The 23,440-nt window shown below is 49.2% G+C and overlaps 1 protein-coding gene across 4 annotated transcripts in view; it reads left to right on the top strand.

The window, feature by feature from the left end:
- ADAMTS17 (ADAM metallopeptidase with thrombospondin type 1 motif 17) overlaps window positions 1-23,440 on the top strand; it is a 368,411-nt gene that overhangs the window by 225,821 nt on the left and 119,150 nt on the right. For 3 of the 4 annotated variants that reach the window (XM_063653073.1, XM_063653074.1, XM_063653075.1), the window contains exons 14-15: window positions 3,931-4,058; window positions 17,015-17,135. In XM_063653073.1, the coding sequence (XP_063509143.1) occupies window positions 3,931-4,058; window positions 17,015-17,135 (249 nt within the window). Of the gene's footprint in view, window positions 1-3,930; window positions 4,059-6,570; window positions 6,664-17,014; window positions 17,136-23,440 lie in introns of all 4 variants that reach the window. The other variant, XM_063653072.1, reaches the window with a different exon arrangement.

Raw genomic sequence — 23,440 nt, 5'->3', positions numbered from 1 at the left:
GGGGACTGATGAGGGGGCCAGGGTGGGCAGCTTTAGGAACAGGAGTCTACTCCTCAGCGTGTATCCCCCACAGAGGACCAGGAAGAACTCGGATGAGTGCTGTGATGAACTCAAAATAAAGCAACGTCTCCACCATACTAAGACCTTCTAACTGCTGGCCTAGAGAGAGGGAGCAGAGAGACTGCTGAGAGCCACGAGTGTCTTCTTCACTGTAGAGGAATGTTCCAAACCTCCAGCGGGCACATGTGACCATGTGGTTCCCAAGCTTCTGAGCCCATCTTCCGTGCTCTGCCTGTGACCTCCTCCCGCCAGGCAGAAGTCCTGATGCGAGGCAGGCCAGCAAGAAGCCAGACCAGCCCCAGGCTTTGCAGCATCAGTCCGAATTCCATCTCAGCACACACCAGCCATGCAGGTGGCACGTTCCAAGCTTCCTTCCTTCAAGTGTGTGGTTGTATAACTTTTAAGAAAATGTGATCTCCTTCTGTGCTACTGGTGATGTAAGAGTGTTGATGCTGTGCGCAAAGCTGGATCCCACCACCTCATGTTATTTACTGGGGTCTTGTTCCTGGGGATTAATCTCCCACCTAAGGCAGCCTGGAGGGAAATAGAGAATTTTGAGGGATTCTGAGCCACCTCCTCACATTTTAAAAACCTTATCTTTTGGGAGATCATGCCATATAGTTTGCTAGAGATGTGGGTGCCCTGAATTCCAAGCAGAGGCCTCAAAGAGGAGATAGACAAATACAGAGTTCTGGCTGAGCAGGAAAGGGAAGCCCCACCTCTAGACTCTGTTCTGGAGCCTGAGGGTCCCCAGCTGTCCAAGCTGTGGAGGGCAGTGTCTGCAGGTGAGAGTTCCTTCCTGCAAGGCCCGTGGCCAGCATCCCTCCAGCTGAGGCTGGCCTTCCTGCTTTGCAGAGTCCACGTTTCTCTGCTCACCCTAAAGAGCCCAGATAAACAGCCTTCATCCCTTTGAAGTCTGGCCTTTCTAACTTGCCTCAAAACAGCCTCTGCTTTTCTACCCAAGTCCCACTTCCACTTCTGCTCGAATCAGAGGATACACTTGGAAGCCAGAAACATGCATGAAACTGGTGGTTTGTTTTTAGCAATGCCACTTCGCTCTCGGTAATTTTGGCCCTAGGAGTTCTCAGTTTAGAGAGGAAATTGCAATGATGGAAAAAGAACCAGGCTGGAGCCAAGAGGCCGGGGCGTGGCCCTGCCGACTGCAGACAGTCGAGCACTTCCTGTGAGCCCTGTGTGCATGTCTGTATAATGGAACAATGACGGCACCCACCTGAAATGAATAGACACTACTTAGCATGCTGCCTGGAACACAGTGATAGTAAATATCATTTATGATTTCATCATCCTTACTACTGCTGTATTGAACCGATCACCTCAAAGCTCAATTACTCCCAGTACTGAGTCAATATTTCAGTCTAAAGGTAATTAAAATCCACAGTTTCAAACCACTTCAGCCAGGGGACCCTTGCTTTCAGTGAAACAGTAGAGGCAGCCCAGTGTGTGGAGTAGACTCCACGCTGGGGGCTGGGTTGCTGTATTTCTCCTACCAGCTCCCCAAGATGCTTGGGGAACCTCAGGGCCCCAGAGGGTACCTCAGTGACCCTGTGAAGCAAGCTCCCTCAAGCTAATCTCAGTATCTGTCTCCATCTTCCAGAGTTCTCCTTCCACCAGCCACCTCCTGAGGTCCTTCCCTGCAAGTGGAGGGACAGCTGCCCCTAGCTTGCCAGCACAGGAAATGAGTCATTCCTTCCAGGCTGCACCCAGCCCTCTGACAGCTCCCATCAGACCCATCACATGTGGCCTCATCCTGGGTTTGCTGTACACTTGTCCATGAGCCCATTGGGGCCTTCAGAAGCAAACATCACGTGTCTGTCTTTCCACGGAAATGCCCCCCAGAGTGCCTTGTGTGAGGGAGGGGCTCAGTCCCTGCTTGGTGAATGGATACATGGTGAGGCATCATTACTCCGCTTACCTGGGAAGCTTAAGATCTCCAGTCTACTCGCGGGCAGATGTTTTCCCCCACAGCTAACTGGAAGAACTGAGTGAAGCACTTCCACCACACTCCTGGAGCTTCTTTCCAGTGCTGTAAGACAAGATTTCCTACGGAGCCTGTTGAGCAGCAGAGCTTCGTGGGACAGGAGGCCTGGAAAGTGACTGAACACGGGGGTGGTTTAGTCCTCCGATCACGAGACAGCACATCTGCCCTGACAAGAACTCTGCAGGTGGGATGCCAAGTTCCTCCGAGGCCAGGTCGGCTCAGAAGCCTCTCTCTGTCCCTGCTCTTGCTAGCCTAGGGCCACCAGAGGGACCCAGTGAGGAGGCCTGGTGGAGAAGACAAAGAGCAGCAAGGAGGATGAAGGTCTTTGACTCTCTCCCTGTGCAAAGTAACCACATAGATGGCATTAGGGTGAGGTGACTGAGGGAGAGAGGAGAAAAATGCATTCCTCTTGCTCAATTACTTACAGAAGAACAAAACCTATTAAACCTATTTGTTCAAAAATATATACTGAGTCTTGCAGGGCGCGGTGGCTCACTCCTGTAATCCCAGCACTTTGGGAGGCCGAGACAGGCAAGTCATGAGGTCAGGAGATTGAGACCACCCTGGCTAACACGGTGAAACGGGGTCTCTATACAAAAAATTAGCCAGGCATGGTGGCGGGTGCCTGTAGTCCCAGCTACTTGGGAGGCTGAGGCAGGAGAATGGCACAAACCCAGGAGGCGGAGTTTGCATTGAGCTGAGATCGCGCCACTGCACTCTAGCCTGGGCAACAGAGCCAGACTCTGTCTCAAAAAAAAAAATGTATATATATATATATATATATACACACACTGAGTCTTTCTGTGAGCCAGGTCCTGGGCCCACTGTGGGGACAAAAAAATGAAAGCTTAAGTCCCCTGCCCTCTAAGAGCTCGCAGTCCCAGCTTTACTTCAATCTGAAGATGATTAAAAGTCATCCCTTTCACACTCTTTTAGCAATGGGACCTGCCTTATAATAAATCCCTTCATATATGAGAGGTGCCCAAACAATTCTAGGACAACAGGCAGATGCTGTCGCTTTAATGGAGGTGTGTGCACAGTGCATGTGGAGATGCTGGTCCTACCCCACGTCAGAGCTGGCGTGAGGGAAGAGCTGCAGGGTGGAAGCTTCCAGGGCAGTAGAAGGCAAGGTGCCGCGAGGGATTTCCAGGCAGAGAGAGCACACCGGGCAAAGGCTTGGGAGCTGGGCGTGTTCTGGGAGGTCACGTGTTTTTAGGAGTAGGGGAAACCCAGGTTTCCATCCTGCCTGGGTGCACATGCAGCTCTTATAAGTTGACCTAGCAGCCCACATGTCCCCTTTGTACCTTACTCCCACTCAGTTTCTTCTGGGATCTCCGTACCCCAAAGAACACCTCTGTGACTGTCACCCAGCAGCTAGGGGAGCACTGAAGCTCTTACCAAAGCTACTGTCACGGAGACCCTTGGAACTGCTCCCCTCACTCAGAGGCATTCTCATTCCCCTTCCCCTCCCCCTCCCTTCACACCCTTGCTATAAGAGTGGCTGGGGATCACCCTTGATGTGTATTCAACGTAGAGATTAGCACACAACTATTCCTTTGTTCAGCCGGATATATCTGATGCCTTGAGGAAAAGGAAACTTTTCCTGTATCATTGCAAAGGATAGAGAGATGAGAGAAGGCAGCCCCACAGAGCTCAGACCTGCGCTGTCATTCCCCTGTGGCCGTGGGTCTTTTTCCACTTGCTGTGCCGTGTGTTTAGAGGAGCTGGAGCGTGTACCTGAGCGCATGCCCCTTTACGGACCTGTGCGGACCTCTCTTCCCCAGGGTTTCCCACTGGCCACATGTACCTGTGCCCTGCATGGCCCACGCACACCTTCCCATGTCAACGTCCTCCAACCTTTCCCTCCTCAGATAAGCCGTGTGAACTCTACTGCTTGCCCCTCGGGAAGGAGTCCCCACTGCTGGTGGCCGACAGGGTCCTGGACGGCACACCCTGCGGGCCCTACGAGACTGATCTCTGCGTGCACGGCAAGTGCCAGGTGACGTACTTCTCCTTCGGTCCTTGGTGGGGCTTTGGAGAGGAGACTCACTCTCCCCAGACAGGGAGTAGGGTAGAGCAGAGGTCTCAGGAGGCCTAGGGGAGTGGATTTTCTTAGGAAGGCACCCAATGATGCCGCCTTCTGCAGCCAGTGTTGCCTGGTGCACCACCCCTAGCTCAGGAATGACTGGGCGCTGGGCCAACAAGGAGTGGAGGTGGAGAGAACAGGCGCAACGTATTCTAAGACTTTGAAAATTGCTTTAGACGTCATGACCAAGACGAAGGTAGGCAGGGTACTAAGATGCACCTAAAGGATGTCTGCACAAGCCAGGCTCCATTTAGTGCAAAAGAGACCGCAGAACTGAGCCAATTCCTGTGCAGGTAACGCCAGGCAGATAGGTGCACCCAGCTGTCAGGGAGCACCCATCTACTGGTATATAGTCCCAAAGGCATTGAGGGCTGGATGGCCATGACTGGTTAGAACAGTGATAAACATCATTTAAGAAAAGAAAGAGAGGCCGGGTGCAGTGGCTCACACCTATAATCCCAGCCCTTTGAGAGGCCGAGGCAGGAGGATCATAAGACCAGGAGTTCAAGACCAGCCTGGCCAACAGGGTGAAACTCCGTCTCTACTAAAAATACAAAAATAAATTAGCCAGGCATGGTGGCACGCGCTTGTAATCCCAGCTACTCGGGAGGCTGAGGCAGGAGAATTGCTTGAACCTGGGAGGTGGAGGTTGCAGTGAGCTGAGATCATGCCACTGCACTCCAGCCTGGGCAACAAAGCAAGACTCCATCTCAGGAAAAAAAAAAAAAAAAAAAAAAAAAAAAAAAAAACGCGAGGAGAAGGAAGGAAGCTTACCCTCCACCTTCATTAACCCTGCCCAAGCTGAGGGCCACCTGTAGCCCTTACCCTCCCCAGGTGGGGCTCCTGGCCTGGGGTAGCAGAGGTGACTGCATGCTCCCATTTTGTCCCTCAGAACGAGCACCTCCTAAGGTGGTACAGCAACTGGGATGGGGGGTGGGTGTCAAAGCTTTGTATTTTCTGTGCCTCGCTTATGCCACAGGTACCATACTCCCTGGTGATTCGGGTCAAGCTGGGCATGTTGTGGGAGAGCCCCAGCATCTTAGTCAGCTTGGGCACCTGTAATGATACACCATAGACCAGGCAGCTTATGAACAACTGACATTTATTACTCACAGTTCTGGAAGCTGGGAAGTCCAAGATTGAGGCCTTGAGGCACAGGCAGATTTGGGATCTGATGAGGGGTCGCTTATCATAGACAGCGTTTCTTGCTGTGTCCTCGCATGGTGGAAGGGGCTGGTGAGCTCTCTTGTCTCTTTTATGGGGGCCCTGATCCTGTTCATGAGCTTTCTGCCCTCATGTCCCCGTCATCTCCCAAAACATCCACCTCCTAACACCATCACCTTGAGGGGTGGTGATTCAACATATGGATTTGAGGAGACACAAACATTCAGACCACAGCACCCAGGGAGCGCTCTGCCCTCAGCCACACATACGTGTTCCTGTCATCCTATGACCACCTTCCCTTAGCTGTGTCCTCCACAGGGGAGCCCACCAAGAGCTAGTGACAATGGCAGCTCCTGATGTCTGGAGCAGGCAGATCAGGATCAGGATCACCAGTGCTTGGATCACCAAGCATGGTCCTCACGGAACTGTGGTGAGCCAGATGCTGGCTTCCAGGCGTTAGGTCCACTTGGCCATGTGGACAGAAGATCTGCTCATGCTCTTTGCTTGCTCAGTGCCTAGCAGAGTGCATAGGCATCAGTATTTTAGAGTGTGTGACAAACAGAACAAGAGGGAAGCAAGGCATAAAGACAGACACAAAGACAACTTCCAGGGTGATTGCTGCAGCAAACCTTTTCAACCCAAACAGACGTTTTTTCCTGCTAAGGCCAAATCAGTCTGAAACTGGGATTTTTCAGGGAAAAGCTTGACAAGACCCAGGCTCCTTTGGCACTGCCTGGCTTTGTTATCAAATACAGATAAGTGTGGGTGATAAGCGCCTGGTGCCCGAGAGTCTTGGCACAGCAGCCTCACGGGGAGGGAGGCAGTGATGAGTGGTTAAGCTGGCCCCTCCTGGCTGCTTTCTTGTAACAAAGAATGTCCAAGGCCCTGCCCCTCGGGCAGTATGAACAAAGCCCTTATCATTGTTACTGAAATGAGGCATCGCTGATGGTTCTTGGTAAACTTCTAACCAGCCAAGTGCAGGGCTGGTGTCCTTCCTAAATTATACACTCGCACAGACCATCCTGCCCAACGACTTAACATTCCTCCCAAGTTAGAGTTCTTACACCCTTTATAGCAGCACCAGCCTAGCCACCCCCAGCCTCTGCCAGCATCTTCTGCAGCGTTCTTGCCAATGGGGAGGCATTTCTAAGAATCCTGAAATTGTCTAGCCAGTGGGGTCTGTGTTACTGGCTGGACGTAATTTATGCTCTGTGTGATCTGTGCCAATGGGCTCCATCCATGATCTTGGTTTTAATCACAGCCTTTTCAACTAGGGGATGTTCTCCATATTATGACAGTGAAACCTTCAGCCGTGGAATCAAAGACAAGATGCTGCTTGAGACATTCGAGTGGCGTAAGTCCACGGCCATGAGGATGCCATTGAGCCCAACCCTGTTCTGCACTTGGGTGTTGTCTTAGTCAGTTCAGGCTGCTCTAACAAATACCCTAGACTGGGTCGCTTATAAGCAACAGACTTTTATTTCTCAACGTTCTGGAGGCTGGAAATCCAACATCCAGGGGCTGGCGTAGTTGGGTTCTGGTGAAGGCCCACTTTCATGCTGTAGACTGCTGCCACTCTGTGTCCTCACATGGCATAAGGAGAGCTAGTATCCAGGCGTGGTGGTGCAGGCCTGTAGTTCCAGTTCCTCCAGAGGCTGAGGTGGGAGGATCACTTGAGCCTGAGAGGCAGGGGTTGCAGTGAACCGAGATGGTGCCACTGCACTCCAGCCTGGGTGACAGAATGAGACCATGTCTTAAAAAAAAAAAATCATTTTCTGGAGGCCAGGTGTGGTGGTTCATGCCTGTAATCCCAGCACTTTGGGAGGCCAAGGCGGGCGGATCACTGGAGGTCATGAGTTCCAAGACCAGCCCAGCTAACATGGTGAAACTCCATCTCTACCAAAAATACAAAACAATTAGCTGGGTGTGGTGATGGGTGCCTGTAATCCCAGCTACTCAGGAGGCTAAAGCAGGAGAATCGCTTGAACCCGGGAGGTGGAGGATGCAGTGAGCCGAGATTGCGCCATTGCACTCCAGCCTGGGCAACAGAGTGAGACTCCATCTCAAAAAAATAAGAGAGCTACTAGCTCCCTAGCTTCTTCTTACAAAGAAAGGCACCAACACATTCATGAGTTCCACCCCTCCTAACCTAATCACTTCCCAGAGGCTTCACTCCCAAATACTGTCACATTGGCCCAGAGGCTTCACTCCCAAATACTGTCACATTGGCCCAGAGGCTTCACTCCCAAATACTGTCACATTGGCCCAGAGGCTTCACTCCCAAATACTGTCACATTGGCCCAGAGGCTTCACTCCCAAATACTGTCACATTGGCCCAGAGGCTTCACTCCCAAATACTGTCACATTGGCCCAGAGGCTTCACTCCCAAATACTGTCACATTGGCCCAGAGGCTTCACTCCCAAATACTGTCACATTGGCCCAGAGGCTTCACTCCCAAATACTGTCACATTGGCCCAGAGGCTTCACTCCCAAATACTGTCACATTGGTGTGAATGGTTCAATTTATGAACTCTAGAAGACACAAACATCCAGTCCATTGCAGATGTGATGGGAGTGACATTGGGGTGCACCCTTCCTGTTCCCAGATGCCACTCCATCCCCAGGACCAGCCTGTCTATTTCCAGTGCCTCCACCATTGTCATCATCATTGCAGGGATTGGCTGGCACCTGCACTGCACCTCACATTAACCAAGCAGAGTCACCAGGGTGCGCAGGTGCAGATGGAGGCACCTTTCATGATGCTGGATGGTGGTCTCTTGCTCCTTGGGAGCCTCACCCTGCCACTGCAGAGACCCTGCCTACCAATTCTCGAAAGCACCATCTCCTGGGTGACTACACCCTGGTAACCCGCTGCCTCCAGGCAGTCCACCAGTGTTTACAAAAGAGCCACCATCCTGGGGGATAGCAACAGCACCTGCCTGCATGCACCTCTCCAGGTTAAAGCCCTGAGAAACAACTTGCTTTCTGAAGGAAGTTAAAAAGCCATCTGCTATTGGTCTAACAATACTTTCTTCAGACAGATACTGTAAAGATTAACCTCAGCCCACTCTTAAATCAATGTTCACAAAACTCCGAATTATTAGTCATAGTTAATGAACTTTTATAAAAATCGGGCATTCTTAAATAAGATCACAAATTCAATTCAAATGTACTACTTATGTCTTGTTGCAGTAATTGTCAAGATGGAACGTTCTGGATTCCTGTGGCATTTGTGAATGTGTAAAGCAAGAAAAAAATGATTAAGGAAAATAATAGTAATTGTAATGTTAAAACCTCAGGGGCCTAATGAGTGGAAAGTCTGTATCTATTCATTGATAATAGTTGTCTAATTACAACGGATTAAACATACAAATCACCCACATTTTATGTGAGACAGCACTCACAGAAATATTGCCGCGGTTTGCCTACTAGCGTTTCCCTCTCTTTCCCCTTCAGCTATAAATTGTGCTATTTTGGGGTAGTAGACGGCATTCTGGGAAACGTCGAGGAACATAGTAACTAGTTGGTAGGGGATGAGAGGCTTCAAAATGGCATTTTGAGTAGATTCCACTACGCTCCAAATAGCAGGCTGATTCAAACCATAACATGAAACATGGAAATACCATTTTATTCTGTTTTTATGAGGACTGAATTAAGTTTCATTTCGGTGAGTCACGAATTACTTAACATGCTGAAATTAAACTTAACAGCACTCATAAAATTGGGAGGGAATTGGGGGAAATAACACAAACATTGTGTATTTTTCAGTCCCTATAAATCAAGAGTCCCATCATTAATGATTCCTACTGTTGGTCTCCAGAAGGAGAGACACCGGGGTAATAAGTCTCTGATACACAACTGCATCTGGAGCTGCTGACATGCAATGAGTGAGTCCAGCTGGCACACGGCTTTGCCCGTTGGACAGTGGACAGACCCAAATGTACCTGGGACCTAGCTATGCTTGCCTTACTGGTTTGTGCACACTTGTAGCCAACATTCTCCAATTCAGTTCCTACTTCCTTGGTACCATAATTTGGATACATATCCTGGGCTTGATGAATACCAAGCCAAAACACCTTCAGGGCCTGTGACCTTCTTCAGTGGAGGAAGTGCGTCTCATTAACCTGTGCTTCCCTATACACTGGCCCAGAGGAAAGCCTTTGATTGCATATTGAAAGAAGGGGCCAGGTGCAGTGGCTCACGCCTATAATCCCAACACTTTGGGAGGCCAAGGTAGGCAGATTACCTGAGGTCAGGAGTTCGAGACCAGCCTGGCCAATATGGTGAAACCTCGTCTCTACCAAAAATACAAAAATTAGCCGGGCATGGTAGTGCATGCCCGTAATTCCAGCTAAGGAGGCTGAGGCAGGAGAATTGCTTGAACCTGGGCAGCGGAGGTTGCAGTGAGCCAAGATTGCGCCACTGCACTCTAGCCTGGGCGACAGAGAGAGACTCCATCTCAAAAAAGGAAAAAAAAAAAAAAAGTGGCTGGATGGATGGATGATGTGTTCTTAGGATTTCAGTGGTTCTGGAATCTGGAGCGCATTTCAGTGGACCACTTTCATTGCCAAGAATTTATTGGCCTCCTATTTCCTGTCCAGAGATCACCTATGAGGCAGGTAGAATTACTGGGGAAGTTTAGGAGAGTTCAGAGACCCTGGCCTCAGAGGACCCCCAGGTAAAGCAGAGGTAACAAGCCTGCAGGAAAGCGTGCCTGGCACTTACGCCTGGGTTTGCATCTTCACGATGCTCCCCACATGCTGCCCGTCCGGGCACCATGACCCTGCAGCTGGCATCTCAAACGTGTGTTACTGTGGGTGCCAAACCTTTATGGATAGCAGTGCCTGAAACCCAAAGGGCATTCCCTGCACCCCTTTTTTCTGATTAACCTCCCATGACAACTTCTGGTTGAAGCCAGCAGACCAAGCCACGTGTTCCTGCCTCTTCTATGTGGGACTCCACTAAACCAGCACAAACAGTGAAGGGAAGCAGGAGCGGAGAGAAAGATCCCACCTCTTTCTGGATGACAGAAGTGGATGGAAGTGTCATGCAGGAACAAAGCAACAGAGGCCAGAGCTAGAAGAGGTGGAGAATCGCAACTGAAAAGACAGCAAGACAGCCCAAACCAAGAGTTGTGGGCTTGAGAATGGAGGGTCGGAAGTGAAGAGTGGGCAGAAAACAAGTCCGAGGGTGCATCGGCATGCTGGTGGTGTCTGACCCCACACTCAGAGCTTGACGGGCTGTCAGGTAAAATGTTAGGGCGCTGCTTTCCAGGGTCATGGAACGAACTGTTTGAGGAAACCCAGAGCAGGCAGGGAGGCCTCTGTGCTGAGGACAGCACCCAGCCTTCTGAGTTGGGGTTGGAGATCAATTTCCCTCCCACTAGTCACGAAAGGAAACCTACCAAGCAGCAATGCCCAGCTTCAAATATAGATCCTCTTCGGTCGGACTTCAAATGTAGATCTCCTTCAGTTGGCCTTCAAATGTAGATCCCCTTCAGTCGGCCTTCAAATATGGATCTCCTTCGGTCGGCCTTCAAATATGGATCCCCTTCGGTCAGCCTTCAAATATGGATCCCCTTCGGTCAGCCTTCAAATATGGATCCCCTTCGGTCGGCCTTCAAATGTAGATCCCCTTCGGTCGGCCTTCAAATGTAGATCCCCTTCGGTCGGCCTTCAAATGTAGATCCCCTTCGATCGGCCTTCAAATGTAGATCTCCTTCGGTCGGCCTTCAAATGTAGATCTCCTTCGGTCGGCCTTCAAATGTAGATCTCCTTCGGTCGGCCTTCAAATGTAGATCTCTTTTGATCGGCCTTCAAGTGTAGATCTCCTTCGGTCGGCCTTCCTGTTGCTCATTCTCAAATACGAGTGGGCAACCAGACATCATCTGCTATTTGAAGAAAACCAGCAGCACGAAGGAGAAGGACCAAGAAAAACAAACAGAAAAAACTGACCCGGGCAGAAAATTGAGATAATTATGGAATTCTCCTTGCAGCCAAACTATCAAGCAAGCATGCAGGGAAACTAATTTTGAGACACGGAAGAACTCAGAAATTCTATTTTCCATGCATGCATTCCGCAGAAGTTACAGGTAGTTTAGCAAAACAAGAATGAAATCAAGAAAGAGGAAGATGGGTACTACAGGCCCTGGTGGCACTCACCCAGGAACCCAGTAAATCCTGGAGTTACGGCTGTGTGGCTGGCCTAAAATCTGCACTTGCTTAAAAGTCATTTAAGAAGTCAGTGGCCTCCCTCCAACCGAAGAGATAGGATGAGGCAGTAGTTGGAAGATAGCTAGTAAGTTGAAGAAAGCAAATACTGCTTATTCCAGCCAGAAAAAACAAGTACCATCAAAACTTGTACAAGGAAGTCCCAATTCAAATATGAGAAAACTAAACTCCCCAGCTTGATAAGAGGTCATCATTTGTACGCACTTAGTGAACACACATGTGCTTAACACCACACCAGCCACTGTGTGTGTCAGGATGGGGGAAGGCCAAGAATACAAAGAATTCTCAGACACAGTCCTCTATGTGCTTATGGTCCGTTAGGGAGATGACACATATTCACTTGGAAACCCAGCGACCAGAGGTGAATGCATGATTTAACAACCAAGAAGAGGTTCCGCTTAGACATAGCAGAAAACACATAGGGTGGAATTTCGTTTATTCCTGCATCAGGTATTTGTTGATCACGTTCCGAGTGCTGCACACCATATTGTGTGCTGGGCTTTCATTAGGGAGCAGGACCAAGAGGATCCCTGTCCCTGTCCAACATACGGACAGGCCATGTCAGCTCACAAACATGATCATTCCAGAGATTGGTATGTGTGAAGAAGAAAGGAAAATGGTGCCATAGAGAGACCCAGCAGGGGACTGTGGCTGAGGAGGACGGTGAGCAGGTGGCATGGCATTTCTCTTAGAGGAGACTGCCTTTGAGGAAGAGCCAGCCTGGCAGAGAGTTGGGGGCAGAGAGCTCCAGGCAGAGGGAAGCAAGAGGGAGATGGGTGCATTCCAGCAGCAGAGGAGGGCAGGGGCTGGCACAAAGGAGCCAGGGCCCAGGCAGAATCGATGCAGAGGAGTGAAGCGATCTTGGCTATGGATAACTGATTCAAGTAGACCCCAGGAAATGAGTTAAGAGGCTATTCCGGCCACCCACCTGGCTAAGGGGTCATTGTGGGGGAGGGCTTACAAGAGTGGGCTGGAGGGGGCTGGATTCGCTGTGCATCTGGAGGAGGAAGAAGGGAGGCTGAGTTGGTGAGCAGCCGCGATGAGATCATGGAGGGTCTTAAATTCATATGTGTGGACATTTCTGATAGGCAGTGGGGATCTGTGGCCACAGATCTTATCTCTCTTTTCGTGTGGAGATTAGTCTGGCAGCAAGCAGGAGAAAAATGCTCCCATAGTTCATGTCCTGAGTAAGGAGGGTGTACACTAGGGAGTGGAGGAGAACATGGAGGAGAAGTAGGTAATAGAGGTTTTCAAGGCACGAACTCACCAACTAACGGGGTACATCCAAAATAGAAGAGTCAGAAATGGCTCGGGGGTTTCAGGCTAGGATGCCTGTCTGTCAGTTCCAAGACAGCGGCAGTGGGTGTCCAACTAGAATTAAGAAGTCAGGCAGCTTTGGAAGAGAAGTTGTCGCATGGAAAGTCTGGAGAGTTTGCTCAGCAGACTCTTAGTAGTGAGAACCAGGGTGGAGTGAGGGGAGAAGTGGGCTTAAGAGCTCTTTGCATGAGGGTGATGGCTGAAATAAGGTGAATTTACCAAGAAAATGAAAAATCAGAAGGAGCAGGGAGCCCCGGGGAGCCACCCACTTTCAAGGAGTCGAAGAAGCAAGAGGAGGGAGGAGTCATCCAGGGGGTGGGAGGAGACTCAGACAGGAGCCATTCTTGGCCTCCGGGGCATCTTTAGGCACACACTCTGGGGTGTCTGCTTGTTTCCACACTGGCGCCTCCCTCCGTCTTACATGTCTTTATTCCCAGGTTAGGCACGTAACAGGCACCATGGATGAATCAATACATGTACAACAAAGACAGGGTGGGTGTTACACACGGCAGATGCTGTAGAGCAAGAGGTGAAAGACGAGGCTGGAGACACATCCACTAGGTGTGATGACCAGGAGGCTGTTGTCACTGGTTATCTTCAACAGGGGCAAAGTTCCAGGGTGGAATCCAGGACTCAGACAGCTAAAGATGGACGTTTCCCACTGTCCACAGCCCATCCTGTACCCTCCTCGGTACACAGATCTGAGCACTACAGCTTTTCCAAGCACTTTCTGCATGTTTCATAGGAGCTGTCTTGACCAATAAAGAACTTGAGCTTTTCCCCCCTTCCATCCCATCCCATCCCATCCCATCCCATCTCATCCCATCCCATCCCATCCCATCCCATCCCATCCCATCCCATCCCATCCCATCCCATCCCATCCCATCCCATCCCATGCCTTTAATTATGCATTGTTCCCTTGGTCCTTTGGTGTCACACACACCCTGACTTAGAGGCACAGGGTGCGACCAGCAAATGCTGGCCAGGAACTTGCCCTGCTTTGAAAGCTGAGAAATGGGTGATGAAGATTCCTAGGAAAGTAACTAAGGATCACCAGGATAACATGGGAAGACTTGAGAGAGTTTATTGCCTGGCATTTCCTCGGGCTTGGTCATCTTGTTCTCTTGGAACACCAAGCCTCATAAATAAACCATCAAAGCTTCCCTAATATTCAGAATTAATGACTTCAATTGTGTCCTATGGCAGCTTCCATTTGAGAACCATCCCAGTTTCTGCCAAGATTATAAGTTGCTTGTGCTGACTGAAACAATGGAAGAAAATGCCCCCGTTGGCAGATTTTGTGGCTGTTACCCATCAGCATTTAGACTCACTGCTGTTCACACACGGACATTCCTGCGTTCCGTGCCTCCAGATGCAGACAGCCTCTAAAATAACACCAAGTAGAGTGGGCAGAACACATGGACCTGTCCCAGCCCCTGGATGGTCTCCAGAATTAACTGAAAGGGCAACCCTGTATGCATTCCTGTTTGCACCTGCCCTGAAAAGCCCCCTTCTTTGGGGCTGGAGGAAACTGGACCAAATGGGGCATCTAGAAACTGTTGAATCAGGAAACCTTAACTGAGGTGCAGGACAAGGAACCAGGCCTGAAGCCAGAGACTCACTCCTACCAAGCAAGGGTGTGGTTTGAAAATCATAGGAAGCCAGTGTAGGGAAGGTCTACAGCAGAGAGCACCTGAGATGAGAAAGCCCAGGTGGGAGCCAGAACAGGTGCCAGGAAAGAGGCCAGCGGGAGAGACCAGCTCTGTGGGCATTGGCCCTGTGGCCCTACCAGAAGCAAGTCTGGAGACCATGCACTGGAGCTCTGAAGTGAAACAAAGCAACAGACACGTGGTCTTACAGATTTGGTCTCGGCGTTTGCCAAACACTGCTGGGGGACATTTTCTGATCTTGGCTACTCTTTATTCTTAGCCCTTACAATTTTTTTTTTTTTTTTTTTTTTTTTTGAGACGGACTCTTGCTCTGTTGCCCAAGCTGGAGTGCAGTGGCGCAATCTCAGCTCACTGCAACCTCCGCCTCCCGGGTTCAAGCTACTCTCCTGCCTCAGCCTCCTGAGTAGCTGGGACTACAGGTGCATGTCACCATAGGTGCGTGCCACCATACCTAGCTAATTTTTGTATTTTTAGTAGAGACAGAGTTTCACTATATTGGCCAGGCTGGTCTTGAACTTCTGACCTCGTGATCCACCCACCTCAGCCTCCCAAAGTGCTGGGATTACAGGCATGAGCCACCGCACCCGGCCAGCCCCTGTAATCTTTATACTGAGCAACTTGATAGCAGCTGGCTAGCAGTCCACATCAAGAATCTAGGCAGCCCTGCATTGCGCTCCAGGCTCACGGTGCCTCATCACAGCTGGCTTCCCTCCAGGTCACTACTGGATGGTCTGCCCTGGCAAAGCATTGCAGTTGGTTGCTAGTTACCATATGTGTCTTGATATGTTACCTACATCTCCCCAGCCGCCATCAAGCCCACTGTTATCCATTTGCTCCTTGCTGTCCTCTGGCCACTAAAGCCTTCCATTTTACCCTTTTCTTCTTTTTATACTAACTTTGAACAAGTTTGATCTTTTATTCAAGTTCTGCCCTTTTTCAGATTTCATCATGGTCATTTTTAGACTCAACTTGCTCAGCTTTTAGAATATCTTAAAGTCTTCCCTGGAATCTGTCCAGTTACGCTATCGTTTTTGGACAGAACAATGGTAATTTCCCATTAAATCTTTTTCAAAAAAATAAAAGGCTCCAAGGATGAGACTTGAGGATTACTAAATATGAAGAGCATTCGCCTATTCCTTTGAGTAGCATGCCATGGTGCAGCGGTTCTCATCGCATGGCCCCGGGCAAGCAGCCTCAGCATCTCCTGGGAGCCAATTAGAAATGCACGTTCTCAAGTGCACCCAGACCTGCTGGGTCAGAAACTCTAGGGCTGGGACAGAGCAGTTTGTGTTTTAACAGCCCTCCCCATGAGGCCGATGCACACTTAAGTTGAAGAACCGCTGCCATAATGAACAGAGGATGCTGATGTCTTTGGGGAGTTGTGGGGCCAGGCACTTGCCTCCAGGGATGCGCGTGCAGCCAGCCTGGCACCCCAGGCGCTGTGCTAGCTCCAAGCCCTGCCTGCAGGTGGGAGTACCTGTGAGGGGAAAGCACGGTGCTGCTTCTCTTACAGGCATCACAGGAAAAGGCTAAATCACCTCCACCAGGATTATCTTGGATCTTGATTTCTGGCTGTAGATTCCTTTGGAGTCTACATATTGGAAGTGCCAATATGTAATCTGGGTGGGGTGCAGGGCAGTAGGAAAAACCCAGTTTTTGTTCTGGAAGCATTAGCTTTATAGGGGGAAAATGTGGAGGGACATTTTGGCAATCTGGCTAGTAAATAAATACCCAGTGTTTAGTATAAATTTAGGTTATTTTGCAGAATACAAAATTCACACTTTTTAAAAAAAGAAAAAAAGAGTCCAAAACCTTTTTCTACTTTTTAGAAAACAGGCTGTGCTTCTCAGGTCCACCTAGGGTAGAGGCAGCCTCTCCTCTGCTCTCAGACGTGCCTTGTAGAAAAGGTATTAGCGATGGGGCTCTTCGTAGACTAGGTCTCCCTACCTGAGAAAAGAGGGGCCCGTGCCCAGCCCTGCCCAAATGAGCTGTGGGCATCCCTACTTTGTTAGAAAAGTCTGTGGTTTCCGTTGTATGTTCTGAGACTACTGGTTGTTTCAGCCAAGTTACAGGTGACCCCCACAGCCCAGAGGGGAACCCCCATCATGAGAAATTGTGGCTGTACCTGCTGGTGTGAGGGTTCAGGCTTCACTCTCTCCCCAGGGTCTCTGCCCCCAGGCAGTCAGGGCGTCAGGCCTCAGTGTGACCTCCATGGGCACTTGTGCCTTCATGGATCTCCCTCCTCCAGAACAAATACCAAAAAACACACTTTACAACTATGTGGGTATAAAGACAAATATAATCTAGGTTGGATTTTGTGCATTTTTTTCTCTTCTGAATTAAAATATTTTCTTGGGCCTCTGAATGGATCAGGGCCCCAGGCCCCATGTCTGCTGCACCTCATGGAAAAGTTAGCCTTGCAGGGCAGCCTCTTTAAAACCCCTCTGAGTCTTAACCACAGAATAAAGAGGTCCTCTTATTCTTTAGAAAATCGGCTGTGACGGCATCATCGGGTCTGCGGCCAAAGAAGACAGATGCGGGGTCTGCAGCGGGGATGGCAAGACCTGCCACTTGGTGAAGGGTGACTTCAGCCACGCCCGGGGGACAGGTGAGTGTCGGCCCATGGGGCTGCTGTGGCTACAGTGTTTTGTGTCCTTTGCCTAAAGCTACTGATTGCAGTCTTCCCTACATTACATATTTAAGGGCTAGATGGTAGTGGATAGGTGACCTGGAACTTCAGTTTCATTTCTGAAAGGCAAGAAAGGACATTTTAGCAAGAATGATGCCTTCAAGTTGCTAGTAGTGAATAGTTTGCCATGAATGGAAACAGCTCCCCACTTAGCCCGAGGTCCATGAATCACTGGTAGCTGCCCTGTGCCAGGAGCTCAGCACTTCCTGGCAGCCCTCCTGATGTGCAGGCAGAGAAGGTGGGAAAGACACTTGCCAAATCATTTTACCTGTCGATGGAAGAGGTTTGCTCTGTGTCTGAATTTTCTGTTAGTAAAAGTAGGATAGCACTTACATTTCTAAAACGTGCATGAAGCTGTACAGTCTGGAAAGTCTCAGGTGCCACTGCCAGCTGTGACTCCGGAGTACCCGAGCCTCCTGGTCCCCAGGCGCAGACATCCCTCAGCACTGTCCCTAGAGAGGGACACCAGGATTCGGTTGATGGGCCGGCTTCATCTTTCTGCTTGCATGGTTTTTGCAGCTGCAGGCTGCTTTGTCTTACATGGGACATGACTTTCTGATTTCCCATCCTGGAGGACAATGTTTAGGAAAGCATCTGTGGTTGACACCTAGTGAGGGGAGCACGAGGCAGGCAAGCCACCTCGAGAGGGAGCTCTGGCAGCCTTAGCGAGTGTCCACTCACCCCCCATCACCAGGAGAACTTGTGTTGGGAGGAAGGAGCTGAGAAACTTATTTTAATTTCCACAAGTTGCTTTGCATAGAAGCTTTTCGTTCATTTCCCCCCAACAAGAGAACAGAACCACATTTATGCCTCCCTGTCCCACAGAACAGCCCCGTAAGGTGAGGCATGCTCTCCTCTCCACTTTTCTTTGTATGGATAGGAAACCTGGTCTGGAAGAAACATTCCTTCTAGACGCCTGTGGGAAAGGCAACCTACTGCACCAACATTTTGCAGGATCCTGTGAAAGCAAAACCAGAGGAAATGCAAATGCAAAATGAAACTTACAAATGAAATTTCAGGTGGATTTTAAAGATGGGTACCTAGTCAGCGAGGCACAGAGCTTAGTGTGAGAACCTGTGCCTGCCACGTGGCTCCTGAGGTCAACAGAGAAAGGAGAGGCAGGAGCAGGTTGGTTTGGAGGAAAGTGGCCTCCAGAGCTGCACTTTCCAGTTCAGCAGCCACTGGCCCCTGGAGACGATCCAACTGTAATTCATTAAAATGAAACCAACTTAAAAGTTCATCTTTCTGTCTCACTGGGCAAATTTTGAGTACTCTGTTGCCGCACACGGCCAGCGGCTCCTGTGTTGGGCAGCACAGGCAGACAATATTCCCAGCATTCCAGAAGGTTCTACTGGACAGCACAGCTCCAGAGCATTGCCCATTTCTGCTATTTGTTTTGACATACTTGATGCCATTTTCTCTATTGGTACCCCAGCTCCTGGGCTCCCATGAGAATTTGACCTTGTCTATTGCCGCTGAGCCAACATTTAGGAGCAAAACTCCTGCAGTTGGTGAAGGGTTACTACTTATTGTTGGCTTTTCTTTTTTAATGGAGGCATTAGAACCCTTTGTTTATTAAATTGAACATTGTACTGAGCTCCCATAAAGAGAACTGACTACAAGTGCGTGATTCTGTAGAAGACAAGTCAGGTACAGCCAGGCCCACCCCCATCCCCAACCCTGGGCAACTCTGTATGTAGAACACTAAGGAAAGTTCTACCACACATCTGACATAGGATCTCACTTCTGAGATAACCCAGATTAAGGTCAAAAGTGGTCTTCCTTTGCCCAGACTCTGATCTGTATGCCAGCCCTTGATTTGGCCTAGGCAGACCCATTCATCTGGCCACAGTAACGTCCTCCTCTCCTGCTCACCCCTTTCCCTTCTCCATCCACTCCAGCCTGGGCCACATCCCTGTCTGGAATGTGAGGTCAGACCCCTGTGGCCATGACACCATGACAGTGAGTCCCTCATGGAAGGATGGACTATACTGGAAGCCTCCTTGGGTAGCTGCTCCCACCCTGTGACTTGCAGCCTAGTGTGTGTCCTTCCAGCTGCCAAGGCCCAGAAGCCTTAGCAAACCTTCAGACAAAAATAAGCACACGTTCGCTTCACCGACCTGGACTGTCAGTCTGAGTGATTGCCAATTGTCACACATTCATTTTAAGGTACACAGCAGTTTTGTGTTTTTTGTTCTTCAAATCCTCACAGCTGGAGTCTGTGAACGCGAGCCCACGTCAGTATGGATTCTCTATATTGAAAATCTGCCTGCAGTACTCATTTGCACAAGAATGAGTCACTGGCTGCCTATCTAGTATAGTTTCATTCAACACAAACCTGTCATCATGGTCTGACATACTGGAATGCACTTAGAGATACAAATGGTTACCCCCAAGCCCATTCACAATGGTTATTTATGCAACATGAGTACATTTTAACCACTAGGTATACAGAAATAAGTTATTGTCCCCACCTCAGGTACAGTCGAGGGAGAGGACCCCCGGGCAAACAGACAGCATCAGCCTATGTGAGCACGAGGTGGAGGCAGCCCAGCAGGCGTGTTGTGGGACCCCAGGTTCTGGTGGGGCACCAGACCTAGGCCTCCAAAAGATGAGGGTGGCCCCCAGCACTAAAGGATAAGTAGAAATCAGCTGATAGTGGGGGTAGCGGGAGGACACTTCAGGCTGAAGGGGAAACATATCCTTGCGAGACCCAGCATGGAAATCGTAGAAAGCTCCCAGGTCAAGAGGCATCTTGGTGACACCAAGTGCAGCTGAGTGGGTGGATTCACCAGGCCTATGAGTTTAGATAGGAAGCTAACTTTCATCTCTGCTCGCCTCTAAAGAATGAGGGAAGGAGGAATGCCTTATCACCCTTAAGGGTGAATATCAAAGAGAAACTCCACACCAGAAAGATAAAACAGAATCAAATGCTGGATTTTTGCCCAATTTTATGAAGTCCTGACCCCTGCCTGAACTCCTGTGGGTCCTCTTACCAAAGTTCCTGAGCTGAGAATCCAGGGCAGACCCACACGTGGCAAAGTGTCCAGCCCAGCAGAGCCAAATCTCCCTCTCTGTCATGAGAGGTCCCAGTGTGGTGCCAGGGGAAGTGGCGTCCTGAGTGTAGGACGTTTATCGCCCTCCGGCCTGTTGCTTCCAAACTTTGAACAAATGAGGTCCTCAGCTACTTATCTATGGAAGGAATCAACTCAACTTGGCTATCATATTGTTTTTCTAATGGATGGGCTTCAAAATGCTCATGCCTTGGGCTGGCTTAAGACAGTTGAGTTATCTGAACCTAGTAATTTGAGAGTTCTTGGTATGATGCTTTCATTTCATTAAATTGCCATTTTAGCAATATTAGCTTTATCCAACCCTGCTCCTTGGCACTGAAAAGGTGGCTGGTCAGTCTCCAGGTGACCAGCCCCTGGACAGCCAAGATACACCTGGACTGAAGTCCTCACCGAGAACCAGCCAAGGATACCTGTGGGCTTTGGCTCCCTTTGCTCTGTGTTCTTGCGAGAACCTTTTCACATAATCCTTAAAAGAAAGGGTGGGGTGAGGATCCCTTTTGAATGTGGGTAGATCCATGTGTCACATATTTGTTCAGTAATTACCTCTAGAACCCCTGCCACATGCCAGGTTCCATGCTCTCTATGTGGTGTGGGGTGTGGAATCTCGTGGGGGCGGAAATTCACTGTTAGGACCGATGGTACAAAATGAGGCTTCTTTACACTGTGATGAAGAATCGTAAAATGTGCACATAAACCAATTACAACATATTTCTTTTTCTCAGTTAAGAATGATCTCTGTATGAAGGTATCCACATGTGTGATGGCAGAGGCTGTTCCCAAGTGTTTCTCATGTAAGATGCTGGATGTTACGTGTCGTCCCAGCAGTGACATGCTTGGTGTGGCTCTTGCCTGGCTCACGCATCTGAGTGTTTTCTGAATAGAATCAATGGGAGTAAGTTGTGTGCGAAGCCATGGATAAACTCAGAGGCTATTAAATCCTTACATAAACTGATGTTGAAGACTGATTACCATAAGAAAAACTATAAGATGAAACCGATTTTAAAGCTCTAAAGCTTTAAAAAGCTATAAAGCTATATAGAGTCAAATGGAAACATACCCTAGCATGCTGGGGGTAAGTTTTCTTTCCCCTCAAGCACACCTGGTGCTCTGGCAGAAAATACCAACGCATGCCAGAGGATTTAGCCTTAGCTGGCACCTTCCTCCATAGAAAAGTTTTCATATTTCAGGACTGGTTTCCCTACAGGCAGAGGGGCATTTGGTAACACCCTTCTGGTGTTCATTTGTCTACACTGACCTCCCATTCTGAGGGGCGAACCAAGGCACAGTCTAGCCTCATGGGTTTCCCGAACAATGAGTTCTTTTCAATTAGACCCAGGAACAACCTTTAGGGAGAAACATAAGATAGTAATATTCTTGTGAACAACTTTTGTAAGAAGAGAAAAATAAAACAAATGCCTCTCCAAATATTTTATGATCTATTTACAAAACAAAAAAAAAGAACTCTGACTTAGAAGCAAAGAGTCCAAGTACACGTAGCCAGGGTTTTACCTCTAGTCCATCATGGCACCTTTTCAGTCCAATGGTTTTCTTCCAAAGATGGTTAATGCTCCTGAAAACATGAGGAAAAATGGGAGCCCCAAATCATCTAACAGCAAGTCTACTTGAGAAATGCAGGCACAAATGAGTTCACAGGGGAATTGCTCATGGCCTAGTAATAGTAACTCTGGAAGATTTGAGACAGGTTAAAGGTCAACATCACTTTGAAGTTCCTTCTTACTACTGGTCCTTAGGGCAGAAATGGCATGTTCTCCTGGAACCATGGCAAAGGCATTGGATTTTATCCATGGCTTCCTCATGAAACCAAATCATGTTTCTGTAACTGTAACTAGATTTCTCCTGCTTGGTGGCTGAAGCTAGAATGGGGAATCACTCCAAAGATAAAGCCTTCCTATCTTACTTAAAATGTGAATCTATGTTGTAAATTCGGAGAGTAAATCCTACCTCATAATTATTCTTCATGCTTCGGCAGCGTGGTGGTATCTGGCATCCACATCGTGGGGTGTCTGGCCTGAGACGCCAAGGTGCTTTGGGACTTGGTGATGGTACTCTTTCCCTTCTCGGTGGCTCTTCACACCTGCCGCAGGTGGACTTGGAGCTCTGGGTCAGAGCAGGGGTTGGAGGACTGTGAGCTCGAGGCGGTTTTCTCGGTTTGTGGACAGAGAGCCTGCCTTTCAGGTCAGGGACTGTCTTTTTCATTGGTTACCCTTTTTTTTTTTTTTCTGAGACGGAGTCTCACTCTGCCGCCCAGGCTGGAGTGCAGTGGCGCGATCTTGGCTCATTGCAACCTCCGCCTCCTGGGTTCAAGCTATTCCCCCGCCTCAGCCCCCTGAGTAGCTGAGATTACTGACATGCACCACCAGGCCTGGGTAATTTTTTGTATTTTTTAGTAGAGATGGGGTTTCCCCATGTCGTTCAGGCTAGTCTTGAACTCCTGACCTCATGATCCACCCGCCTCGACCTCCCAAAGTGCTGGGATTACAGGCATGAGCCACTGCGCCCAGCTGGTTTCCTTTTTATCATGAACAGAGAAACTTGTCCTAGAACGGTTAGCAGAGCGCGTGCATAAGGACTGCCCTGTGTTGAGAGGTCACCTGAGGGTGGGCTCACTTGGGTACCGAGTCCGCCCTGAACTGCTTTTCATCAGCACCTCCACCAGGGGCACATGAGAAAAGACAGAAAACAGATGTCTTTTCACTGTTGCACTCTGTGTCAAAGTTAAGCTTAAAAATAGATGTGGATACCACGCATCAGCTGCAAAGGTACCTTGCTGTGGAATGAGGGAAAGGAACTGATCAGGGCCCAATCAGCTCTGTCGGATTCTGCAGATTGGTGATCCCAATGCCAAGGTTTGTTAGTTGCAAAAGATTCCATACAACAGCAGCTTCTTTCAAGAACAGCTCATCCCCCACAAGCGGATCTTGTTTCCAGGCATGTTTGGTAGTTTGAGTGGAAATTCCTCTGAAAAAGATTCTAATCACTTTGACCCTGAACAACTTTTATCTCAGTTTTTGACATTTTACTGCCTTATATGCCTGGAATCCAATCACAGTTGAAACTCCCCAGAAGGAATGGATTTCTCTAAGAGAAATTTGCTGTAGAATATTTTGTGCCATAATCCTAAAAGCTGGT

Source organism: Pongo pygmaeus, chromosome 16, assembly GCF_028885625.2.
Source record: "Pongo pygmaeus isolate AG05252 chromosome 16, NHGRI_mPonPyg2-v2.0_pri, whole genome shotgun sequence".
Taxonomy (NCBI): Eukaryota; Metazoa; Chordata; class Mammalia; order Primates; family Hominidae; genus Pongo; species Pongo pygmaeus.
Note: the sequence above shows the minus strand (reverse complement) of the source record. Positions and strands in the feature narration are given on the sequence as shown.